This window comes from Cydia pomonella, chromosome 8 (genome assembly GCF_033807575.1).
Source record: "Cydia pomonella isolate Wapato2018A chromosome 8, ilCydPomo1, whole genome shotgun sequence".
Classification (NCBI taxonomy): domain Eukaryota; kingdom Metazoa; phylum Arthropoda; class Insecta; order Lepidoptera; family Tortricidae; genus Cydia; species Cydia pomonella.
Window position 1 is genome coordinate 18,051,878 of NC_084710.1, and position 12,598 is coordinate 18,064,475.

General features: G+C 42.1%; 2 protein-coding genes across 2 annotated transcripts in view; one reads left to right on the plus strand and one right to left on the minus strand.

Moving 5' to 3' along the window:
* The window catches only part of LOC133520763 (GTP-binding protein SAR1b), a 356,904-nt gene that overhangs the window by 62,677 nt on the left and 281,629 nt on the right, over window positions 1-12,598 (plus strand). The gene's annotated exons all lie outside the window — the stretch shown is intronic.
* LOC133520766 (histone-lysine N-methyltransferase 2C-like) overlaps window positions 1-12,598 on the minus strand; it is a 91,902-nt gene that overhangs the window by 49,304 nt on the left and 30,000 nt on the right. The window contains exons 27-35 of the mRNA XM_061855403.1: window positions 12,379-12,581; window positions 7,456-7,591; window positions 6,577-6,747; window positions 5,136-5,258; window positions 4,287-4,400; window positions 3,082-3,185; window positions 2,224-2,423; window positions 464-611; window positions 18-149 (exon numbers count right to left, since the gene is read on the minus strand). Of these exons, the coding sequence (XP_061711387.1) occupies window positions 18-149; window positions 464-611; window positions 2,224-2,423; window positions 3,082-3,185; window positions 4,287-4,400; window positions 5,136-5,258; window positions 6,577-6,747; window positions 7,456-7,591; window positions 12,379-12,581 (1,331 nt within the window). The remainder of the gene's footprint in view (window positions 1-17; window positions 150-463; window positions 612-2,223; window positions 2,424-3,081; window positions 3,186-4,286; window positions 4,401-5,135; window positions 5,259-6,576; window positions 6,748-7,455; window positions 7,592-12,378; window positions 12,582-12,598) is intronic.

Here is a 12,598-nt window from a genome sequence, read left to right on the forward strand (position 1 = left end):
GTGAGCATACAACGTACCTGCAGGCGGGCGGCGGGGAAGGCCTGCGGGAACAGCGGGCGCGGCGGCGCGGCGCCGGCGCGCCACTCGGGCTCCGCCTTCACCTCTGGCCCCTCCAGCTTCACCTCCGACTTGATGGCCTGCATGGCCGACTGCACGCAAAATGTTTACGGTTAGGCAGTTAAACTCTCAATCGGGAGGAATGGACTAAAAATATATACCTACTTATTTATCAGTTTGAGTAGCTTTTCCTTTTCAGCTCACCAACGGAGCGGCAGCTAACGTTCAGTCATCGTCATGATAGATATCTATTTAACCACTTTATAAGTTATCGTTCAGGGAAACAGTTTTCACATCAGTCTTTTGCTGTCTCGCGGTTTTTTAGCAGTTATCTTTAGACTTAGAGAAACGGGAAAATTCATATTTACAATGCCTAACCGGTGATGAAAAAAAAATGGTATTGTACCTGTAGCATTTGCTGGTGCGGCAACCGCGGCTTGTCATCTTCCGGTTTGCATTGCGACGCCTCGATATTTTTCACCGCTTTCTGCAGCTCGCTGTCCATCTTGGTGTCAGGCTTCTGTTCAGATTCCTCGCTGGAAAAATTATTAAACCTAAAATAGGATTGATATATCAAGCTTTAACTCAATAGAGTTAAATTTCGTATCCGCCATATATGCCATATGGCGGATATGAAATTAAATTTTCAATTCATTCGTATGTGATAAAGGGGTACAAAAGGGTCAACTACAAAACGCAAAACTAATCATCCTGTTCTCAACAATACCCCAATTCAGCAAGTGAAAAGTTTTAAATATTTAGGCAGCTTAATTACCAGGGATTCTAGGTGCACACTGGACATCGTTGCAAGGATTGCTATGGCAAAAAAGCTTTCAACCAGAAGAGACAATTGTTGAAATCCCGTCTGTCATGCAGAAACAAGAAACTGCTAATTAAGGTGTACATCTGGAGTATAGGCCTCTATGGAAGTGAAACGTGACCCTACGAGACAGGAAGAGAATGGAAGCATTTGAAATGTGGTGCTGAAGACGAATGGAAGGCATTAGTTGCACAGACAAGATAACGAAAGAAGAGGTGTTACAAAGAGTGAGTGAAAGAAGAGCTATTCTGCACACTATAGAAAACAGACGCGGAAAAATTATTGGACATTTAATACGACACGATCACTTCCTTAAAACTATCCTGGAGGGGCGGATAGCATGCAAGCGAGGTAGAGGAAAACCCAGACGCAGTTACTTAGACCAAGCGAAAGAAAAAGTAGGGGTCGTGTCGAATCAAAAAGTTAGAGTTGGCGCAAGATAGGAAAAGCTGGAAGACGGCAGATGGCAGACATTGGCAGTTTCTAAATAGGACTCGACAACAGTAAGGCTGTTTTTTTACACCAAAATCCATAGTTTAAGTTAAAAAGTCATTAACCAGTGAGTGTTGCAGGCGAATGATTTATTTGTAACAAGATTTATACATTTGACGACCCCTGATTCAGTGACCTGGAAATAGTTATTTCTAATGTAATATCTCATGTATTACCTGCCCATACACGGATAATGTTAGCAATTACTGACCATCAGAAAATGTACTGCTATTAATTATCAGTTTCAATCAAGTTAGTGAAACATCAAGATACCCCTAACCAGACGTTTCACTAATTTGACTAACCAGACGTCTTTGATTACTGTCAAAAGGAAATGAAGAACATCCGTTGCCTACTCTAGAATGCAGCATCTCTGCTGTACATGTATAACTTACATGGGGTGCTCCCGCTTGGCATGCCGCTCGGGCACCTCCTCCAGCTCCAGCCCGTCGAGGATGTGCTCCGTGTCGTTGAGCGCCGCCAGCTCCGGGTCGGCGTACTCCAGGATGTTGAGCTGCATCTCTGCTGTACATGTATAGTTAACTTACATGGGGTGCTCCCGCTTGGCATGCCGCTCGGGCACCTCCTCCAGCTCCAGCCCGTCGAGGATGTGCTCCGTGTCGTTGAGCGCCGCCAGCTCCGGGTCGGCGTACTCCAGGATGTTGAGCTGCATCTCTGCTGTACATGTATAGTTAACTTACATGGGGTGCTCCCGCTTGGCATGCCGCTCGGGCACCTCCTCCAGCTCCAGCCCGTCGAGGATGTGCTCCGTGTCGTTGAGCGCCGCCAGCTCCGGGTCGGCGTACTCCAGGATGTTGAGCTGCATCTCTGCTGTACATGTATAGTTAACTTACATGGGGTGCTCCCGCTTGGCATGCCGCTCGGGCACCTCCTCCAGCTCCAGCCCGTCGAGGATGTGCTCCGTGTCGTTGAGCGCCGCCAGCTCCGGGTCGGCGTACTCCAGGATGTTGAACTGCTCCCCGATTTCGGCTGTTAGTGATTCTAGGAGCTCTTCGTCGTCTTCTCCGCCTAGGCCGGTAAGGATGTCGCCCACCTGTGAGTGGAATTAATACATATGTACAGGGAGTCGTGTGAATAATCAGTCTGTAAATGAAGTAAGTCAATTAACTGAATCTAGCTCATTCTACCTTTCAAAAATAATAACCAAAACCTAATACTCAATGAATACACAAATATTTTCCAATAATGGTGAAAATTAGATTACTAGCTTCTTTGTCCTACCCTTATCTGGGGTCGGGTCTTCCCGTACATTTGCGCCAAAAATATCGGGTTGTCTGTGGGTTAATGTTCTGCTTCTGGATTTCTCTTTGCACGTTAGACTACCAGGCAGGCCAGAAGGTGGCCTGCCTTGTCTCTTCGGCTGTTCTGGGAGATTGAGGACCCGTTTCATGGGATGAGTTTCTTCAATTCGATTACTAGCTAAACAACTAAATATAAACATATTTTAGGCTAAACAGAAGAAAGATACAGCTGACAAGCTTTTTAACCCTTTGAACGCCACGCCTGTCGTTTGCAGCGTGTCATCATGAACCTTGTCGGTGTTGTTGTCGTGGTATATATTGCATCAGTAGTCGTCTTTGGCGGTCAAAGAGTAAATACTGCCTGTATTAAAAAAAACTTGTCAGCTGTGCCTTAAGGATGCCTAGTAATTATGTTATGTAGCTGACTAAACCGATAAGTATTTTCCAAACCTCGCCAATGTTTCCTGCGTCCTGTTCCAGTTTGTCCATATCGCCCATGTCCATTTCATCATTCCCGTGCTCTCCAGGCTCCTGTTTGCTCTCCCCGCCTTGAGCTACAAACAAACATGCATCTTAAAACATACTCATAGGAAACAATTTTGTTAAGATCTTAAAACGCTGAAAGAATAAGGGCTAAAACAACCACCGAGTGAATCACACAGATCCCAAAGTCTATGGTGGGAAGAACTTGACGCCATTCTTATTGACTGAACAAAGAGAGCGGGAGGATGTTGCCTATCATTGGGACCCTTATGCTCTTAAATAAATAAGTCGAAAATGAACATTTGTACTATTTCGAGTCACATTTGTCATGAAAATTGGTCGCCTAAAAAGGACAATGTTTGCTAAGATAATAAGTTTTTGTTGCAATCTGTAGTATATGTAGTTAAGAGTCAAGCTCTACTCTGTTCTTGAGGCGAATTATTATTTTGTACCTCTCGCCTTCGAGACAACGGGGTGTTGGGGGTCTGACGCCATAGCGTTTATAAGGGAAGTGGGACGTAGGATTAGGGAGACCTGATGCCCGCGCGGGTTCATACCATAGCTATACAGCGCGGTAACGCGGCAAGTGTGATGGGCACCTTTGCATCCGGTACAGCCCGCGGAAGTCTTTTAGAATAAGATAGATTATTTAGCATTGTACTCGTAGTTTATTTATATATTATTGTTTTGTGTGTATTTTTTTCCAATTGTATGTTACTTTTTGTTGTAATTGTATATTTTATTAGATTTCATTATTTACTGAATAAACATTTGATTTATCTAGCTTATGATATAAACAAAGTCATTTGCAATTTTTTTTAAATATCTCTATTTATAAGAACTGCCCAAGAATATACAGCATAAATATTCATAACATTTTGCGATGCACTTTAACTAAGCATTTTTTGTTCATAAGTAGGTGTTATAGGTATTCGGTATTAGGCCGAATAGAATGCAATATTCGGCCGAATACCGAATATTCTGCAAAGTGGCCGAATACGCCAAATATCAAATAGTTGCCGAATATTCGTGGTATTTCTAGTGGTGATCGAATACCAACTAGAGTAAGTAGAATACTTAACTTCACAAAATCTCGTTGCAATTTCATTACATCAATCTGCGCATTCAGTAAAACCCTTGCCTAAAGGACTATTAATAGTTTTAGTGCTTACCACTGTGCTGTGGCATGACGTGTGGTTTCTGTTCAACAACTTGCTGCCCCTGGTTCCCGACGGCTTGCTGTATGGGCGTGCCATCGGGTGCTACCAGCCTTTGATGCATAAGAACTGAAAATGATACCGATTTGTTAATTTATGCGTAAAATAGAAGGATAGATGAACTGAGTAAAATACTGCCCGATAATCACCCTGGTAATCACGTATCATCCCGGTCATGAAGCTTTATCGACCATATATACGCCAATAGAATTTCAACTTTAGCATTACGATTTAAGGGTCAAATTAGATTGCACTTTCGGGAAATGTGACTCGTCTTCAAATTAATCATCAAAGCTTGAAGGATGAATTGGAATATACTCATAGTGTTGTGTTCCTGCCGGTGAGTAAGGTTGCTAGAGCTCAACGAGGGGGGGGGGGGTTAGGGTCGGCAACGCGCATGTAACTCCTCTGGAGTTGCAGGTGTACATAGGCTACGGAGACTGCTTACCAGCAGGCGGCCGTATGCTTGTATGCCACCGACGTAGTATAAAGAAAAATATTAGCTGATGACGGCTAATCTGTATCGGTCAATGATGAACGTAGTTATCATAACCTTATCATAACCGCGTTCATCATACTGTCAAGATATATGCCGTGAAAAGAGGGTGTTTCAAAGAGGGTCGGTTGCATCAAAACGTCTATCACCGTTAAAGTGTTCGCTAAGTGTCATAGATCTTTGTCGATCAGGCTGTTAACAATGGTTGGTATAATTGGCCTTTAGGCTTGTATACGTAACCCAGGGTTACACCATCAGACGCACCGTACGATTGTTTTCTAGAGTCTCGATATACACAACAAACTTACGTGGATGGTCAGGGCGCTGGCCAGGCGGGAGCGGAGCTCGAGGCCGGAGCCCTACAGGCAAAGGGTGGCGGAACGGCTGCCCCTCCAGCCCCGTGGGGCCGCCGCCGTCTTCGGTGCTCCCTTCTGTTAACAAAATATAAGGAATAACTGAACGAGTTGTACCTTCAACACATCTAACCCCCAGAAAAACCAAATAGCTTAATTATAATTGTCCTGAAAAGACGGATGATGCAGACTCACGTGATTTCCGAGTATCACAAATAGACGTGCTTATTTGCATGGATGACGAATACACTGACGAGGCAAGTCAGTAGATCTAGCGCGAACATCGGAAAAAGAAATTACATTTTCTATCTCCTTATCGCTCTTTCATATTCAAGCGATAGAGAGGTAGATACCGAAATTTCGATTATCGATGTTGAAGGTAGGCCTCATTAGGCGTAAACTTATCGAGACAAGGACAGTGCTTCATACGTTGATAGCACCTAAGTTGCAAATCTAACAAAAATAAAATGTCGATAGCTCACATAGAAATACCACGCAATAAAAACAAATACATGTTGGGCGTGATGTTTCGATAAATATGGGCTACCAGTTACTCTTCTCCACTCTAAAAACAAGGTGACCATGTCTTAAATCAACTTGTAGAACGATGTGGAGGTCATGACGAAAACTTTAGATAGAGAGATCTAGAGCAGAGCCCAACTGGGGAAGTACCTCCACCTTACAGAAAATCGCAGCCAAATAACACTAGACCCTACTCATAGTGTTGTGTTCCTGCCGGTGAGTAAGGTTGCCAAAGCTCAACGAGGGGTGGGAGGGGGTTAGGGTCGGCAACGCGCATGTAACTCCTCTGTAGTTGCAGGCGTACATAGGCTACGGATACTGCTTACCATCAGGCTGGCCGTATGCTTGTTTGCCACCGACGTAGTATAAAAAGATATGCTGGCCACCCGCGATAACTTGTCCCATTTCTGATTTCAAAAAATATTGATAAATTACGTATTTCTTTATGCAATTACATCCCCGTATAGTCCACCCCGGTAACTGTCAATAGAGATCGTCCCTGGTCAGTATGACGCGTAGCCGCGTGTGGCCAGTTGCATTTCTACGAATCTTATATTTACATGTCAAGTTTCTTGGCTCCACGTGTTCAGTGAGCTGAGAAATTGCATGGAGAAATAATGAACGAATTCATTGATAAAGTCGCCATTCTCTTTTGCGGCTGATGGTACAAGCTACTTTGAACCTAATCGTAATGACAACTGTGAAATGAAAGCTATGAGGAAAATCATATATCTATTGACTTTGTCTGTATTTCTTTATAGAAATAAATAAGGTCATGTAATAATAAGTTTTAAACTTTCTTAAAATTTAATCTTATCATAAATAAACTATCGCACAGCTTGTTCATATGTCTGTATTAAGGGTTAATACTTACGTCCAGGCCACATCTTCTCAGGATGCCGCTGTAGCAGATCTCGTAATTGCCGGTTGATGTTCTCATCGTTCGCGTATTGGAACCGTTGGGTCGGGAAGGCGCTGCGCGGAGCTTCAGGCGCGGGCGAGGGCGGCGGCTCGGAGTCCGGAGTTCGGAGCCGCTGCATCGCTGCTTTAGACAGGCAGGGTCAAGCGGGCGTGTCTAATATTATCTCGTTTAGAAGCTGGCCAAACCTATGTGACGATCCATATCGAAAGGGACCTTTATGGCGGTCGGAGCTTACATCGCGTAGTACCTGGTAAGGGGATTTATTTGTGTGATGAACACAGATATTTTTTCCTGAGTCATGGCTATTTTCTATGGATTTAAGTATTTATATATTACATTATATCGTTGTCCGAGTACCCACAACACAAGCCTTCGGGAGCTTACTGTATGGCTTAGTCAATTTGTGTAAGGATGTCCTATAATATTTATTTACTATTGGGGCGCCGTTAATGCCATTATTAGTAAGCGCCGACCGCCATAAGGTCGCTTTCGATATGGATTGTCACCTATTAGTAAGCTTTATTTTATTAGGTTTGGCAATCCCTTAAACGGGGTAAAGGACCAACTATTAGAGCTGAACTACTGGAGCATAACGACTTGAAGCCAACTATTTAGAAAGTTTGAACTGTATAAATCGAATACGAGAGAAAAAAGCGCTGGCGGTAAAGCAGCTAAAAAGCAGCCACTGCCTGTGACGTCCCTACCCTATAGCATTAAGACTCCTTGCTATCTTGTATCCATTGGTCATAGTGGTCATATATATCTATTGTTTTTGCTGCCATCCAGCAGCGGTTGCCTCTAAACCTTACTAATCCATCTTTAGAGTGCTACCTTGTATCCGCTGATCATGAATAATCTGTTGTTGCTGCTGCGTTTGCTGCTGGCGCAACTGCTGCAACTGCTTCCACTGCCTCTCCTGCTCGGCCTCCCGCGCGCTGCGTTGCTGCCCGCACGCGCGCTCCTGCTCCTATACCATCACACTTATTACTATACGCGTTAATTACCTTTCGCCATGCTGTCAGGCTTCGCTGTCTGAACGACCCGTTCGCTAACCACGACCGCTTTCGGAGTTCCGTCAAAATTGGAAACCCTAATATTTTGTCCTTCGAGCTGAAATTTGGAATGTTTACGTGAATTAGTTCTAGTGTAGTGAGACTGATGCAAATTAATAAATAGCTAGTTATACTCATGCATTCCAAATTTCTACGCGATAAGTTATTTTTGTAAATGCTACGAACGGACAAACTGCATTGACGGAACTCGCATACTCTGAATAAAATTTGCGTGTTCATTCAGACAGCAAAGTCGCTGTTATTGCACTACGAACTTGCTAGTCAGATGTTAAATGAATGCAACAAAGAAATTTTATTGTGTAAAAACGAGTATTTTAATAAGATTTTTTAATTGCTGGGCCTCTGCTACACTTTAAAAACTGATTTGTTAACAGACTGTCCGAGACGTTATTTTCATTAGATTCGTCTCTACGGCACAAACAATAGACATAGGCGGCTTAATCGAATCAATTATATATTAGGAATGATTACTATTTATTTTAGTTAGGTACGTAATTCATTTAGAAATTCTGACTAGCAAATTTAGCAGTTTTTGGAATGAGTACGGCTTCAAATCAAATACTTTATGTTTACGACATGCTTTTAACATTAACGAGTGCAAAAGCACGTAACCATCCCAAACGTTCATGTGTGCAGTCAGCAAAATTATTAGCTTACCATCTCTACAAATATGAATGCAGGGTTGCTAAGCTTATGGTTTTGCTAACTGTACATTACTCTGATGCGCTTCATGTATGTTTCACATGAAGTTACTACCACCTACTTCCATGCGTTTTCGAATTGTTGACCAAGCCAATCCAAGTAACATTATAACACCAAATTCATACTATATACAGATGTCTGTACTATAAATTATACAATTACTGAAATGATATTATTTGACTATGATTATTCAGTATTACAACAGTGTGTTAAAAATTGTATTTACAAACATAATCGATTTTTAGTATGGTCCTTAGCTCAACATTTTTAAAAATTTTGGCCCATCAGAAAAAGGAGATAACTTTCAGGCATATAGCTTTAACAGGTACAAACAAAAATAGATCTAGAAAAAAGTTGTCAAATGCTCTATCTCCCCTCTAGCTTTCTATTTTCTTCTACTATTAAATATATATGCAGTTTATAAAACCATTGAAAGCAACCTCAAAACTGTCGATCTGTTAGAGAATTTAATGTGTGTGCTTTGTCTTTTAAAAAAAGATTTAAAAGTGCAGTATTAGGCACAAAATTATTATACCACCAGACAACTTATTTCCATTTTTTACCCGTAAGAGCTACATGCATGTCAAGTTGTATGTTATCTTCCAAATGGGCCATAGTTTAAGCTAAGAACTTGTGCTATTTCAACTAAGTTGAAAACTTAAAATCAACTAAAATTCATATTCAATTAAAAATGATCAATGACATGGTTATAGTATACTTAAAACTATGTTACAAAATTACCTGCCTTATAAAGCTTTTTACAAGAGCGTAACAAGGCAAAATAAAATTATTACACCGACTGTTAGAATTGTTAGCACACCACATCCAGCCACCGCCCACTGTTAAAGCCAACATCTACCAAGGCAAAGCGGAAATAATAAAAAACAACATTACGGAAACTGAGGACACGAGTCCGGGAGGCGTTTAGGAGGGGGGGTCCTCAAAAAGAAGCTCAAAGAAAATAAAATGTCCACACAGCTTACAATGCTTAACAGCCAAAAATGTTGTTGGGTGATGAGTAATTTAGATTGACTGAGAGGAGTGCTTAGGACCGCGGGGTGCAGCGCGGATCACCCAACAATACGAGCTCGCATACACACTGACGTCTGACTTGTGTTTATGTATAACGCTACAGTATTAAATAAGTTATGCTATTCAGATGTGTTCACTTGAGTCGGGAAATGAAATTACTTCAATTATATGTAACACACTTTGATATCAAAGCAATATTTGAACAACATTATCGAACAGCATAATTTATTTCCGAACGCAAAATGTACTCATAATACTTCCTCGTTCAAAAACTAGTGAGAATAGTGTATTGTTTCCAATCCTTCTCGGTTGGACTTTTAATTGGATCAAAGTTGTGTTTATTTTATTTTCAATGAAAATAATTCCCGTTTTATGAAAATGGAGATCACAAAGCTATCTTGCCTTTTCTGTTTATTGATGAATAAGGATTTTTCATGTCTAAAAGTTTAAAACTTATTTAGTAGATATTAATATGTGTAGTTCATGTATTTGGTAGTTATTTTCCGCACACCATAATTACTTTGACGTTCCCTTGTGATTTTGTGAGCAGTTTATTTGTTTCTTTTTGATTCAATGTAAAGTGCCATCGGTGTAGAATCACACTAACCTAATTCGGATGTGTGCGATAATATGCTTGATTCGAAAGTTGCGACAGGACAGTCACTAATACAAGCGTACAACCGCTAACTCGTTCGTGGACCTAGTTTCGATAACGAATTCGATCGATCGTTATTTGATAGAACTTTCTTTACTTGTATTATACGAGTATAACTGCCCGTTAAGTTATCAAAATCTATTGATAATAGAAGTGGTCTATTAAAATAACGCGTGAATGACCCAACATGTATTGCGTCGAGACTCGATAGTGATTTTCTGTTTTATACGAAGATAATTAAAGAAAAACTTTATAGTTTAGTGTTTCAGTGATAGACAGCTCTAGATACTAAGAAAGAAAGTTGAGTATTGTTGTATGTGTCGTGTGTGTGTTGTATGGGTGTGTATGCGAGCGCTTCGCTGCGCGTGTACCGTGTGCGGCACGGTGGCGAGGCGCGGCAACGTGCGCATGATCTCGGAGGGCGTGAGCACGCGGATGTGTTGGTCCGCCTCCAGGAGCCCGCCCGCGGTCACCGTCACGTTGGGCGCGCGCACCGGCCCCGGCCGCTCCGCTGGCGGCGTCGGCGTCGTCGGCGCCTCCGGCTCCAGGCTGCCTCCGCTCTGTTGCGCCATCGGACAGCTTAGTAAGGCTTTATGCCGAGGCACGAGGACGACACCTCTCTAGTATTCGAATACGCTCTCTAACTAACCCCGATAAGATCATAGTATCCCTTAAAATTGGTTGGAAGTCGATACCTCCGCTTGTAACATAATTATGTAGTCGAAAAGTGATACACGAAAAATCAAGATCCGTTCTTACGGTTTCATTATAATAAGTATAATTTTAATTCATTAAAGTAAAGCGAGGGGCGGTTTAAAAGGTTTATAGGGAAACAAAACTGATAAAAGTAGCTTTCCTGGTGCCTACAATTTGATGGTTACTCAAGTTATCTGTCTGTAGATCCTATCACTTAAATCTTCTTTAGACTTCGTCATAACACATACATCATTGATTAAACACAATATTGTGAAATAAGCTGTGCAATTACCCGATTCCCTTAACCAAAAAGTAAAATTGTAATAGTTGCCGTAGTCAAGCAAAAATGCGGCGTGAATGACATTCTTAAGGTGCGTCCAGATATGGTGAAAGCGCCTTTATGCATACTGGCTAACTGGTCGCGTTTACTGCGTAGTACGATGTGCAGTGAGCCAATGACGTGCTAGCGGCGCATTCCCCAGATCAGAGTCTACCGCGAACATCGTAAATTCGTTATCTGCCTTTCTATCGCTCTTGCATATTCGAGCGATAGAGACGACCGAAGTGGTTCTCGACAGGCGCGTTGGTCACACCTTTAGGGGGGTGTGTTTGAGATCGTCATCTAGTAAGACTATTATGTTCATGACACGATTACTATTTCTTGTATCTGTTTTGATATTAATTATGAAAATTAAGATTCAGATATAAGGGGACCGAGCTATAGGTACAGGCGCGCGGGTGATGCTTGAGCTTAAGCGAGAGAATCTACAGCACCCGTAACGGCACATCTTAGCCGGTGATGGCGTGTTTTGTGGTTTTTATTCATCTGTTTGTGGCAAAGTGGGATTGATTGAAACAACCTTGTTTGTTATCGTAACACTCAAACATTTCAGTAAGATTTGTAGCTAAACAAATGTGCACAGATAGTGACTACCTCGTTACGATCATCTAATTAGCTATTTTTCAGTTAAACTATGGCTAGGTATCGAAATAAGATTTATAAGTTCTTGTTTCGTGGTTTTATATGCCTCCTATCACTCAGTTAAAAACATTACTTAAAGGCACACATTTATTTAGCCATCATCATAATTATATTTTGAACTAAGATCACTGAACTCATATTGTATGAATGAAGTAATCCAAGGAATATACGAAAATTCAAATTTCCCTAACTAAGGGCGTCCGCTAGCTGGCGCGGTTGCACGGAACAGGTGAGCGGATTAAGGAAAAATAGTATGAGCAACGCTAACTGGGGCGGACGCGTGCGACGGGTTTTACATACAATGGCACCCGCGCGCGCTCGCCCGCTCCGTGCACCCGCGCCTGCTAGCGGACGTCCTAAAATATATACGTATCACTGTACTGCAAAGTGTAAAAAATCCTTAAGGTGTATTGATTTTAAGTGTATAAACTTGGATACAAGATACAGATTATGACAACTGCATCCATACAACATAAGTGTCCAAAGAAACTTTCTCGCTAATAGTGAACACCCTATTTAGCGAACTCCGAAGCTAAAACACACGTCTTCATTAAGACAAGTGGTAAGTGAGTCGGGTTAGCACACACCACACTGAGCACACCACACGTACGTACCTGCTGTGCTTTCTTCATGCGAATCGCGCTCCTGTTGTCCCTGGCTCGTTGTAAATAAGGTGCCTTTTGCTCTACGGGGAGCGCGCGCCATTTCTTTAGTATTTGCTTGCAGCGGTCGGTCCAGTTGGGGAATTCGGTCTTCCATTCGGGGTGGTTGGTGTTCGCGTATAGAACTGCAGATATGGTCGCGGCGGGGCCTAAGCCTGAACATGTAAGATAT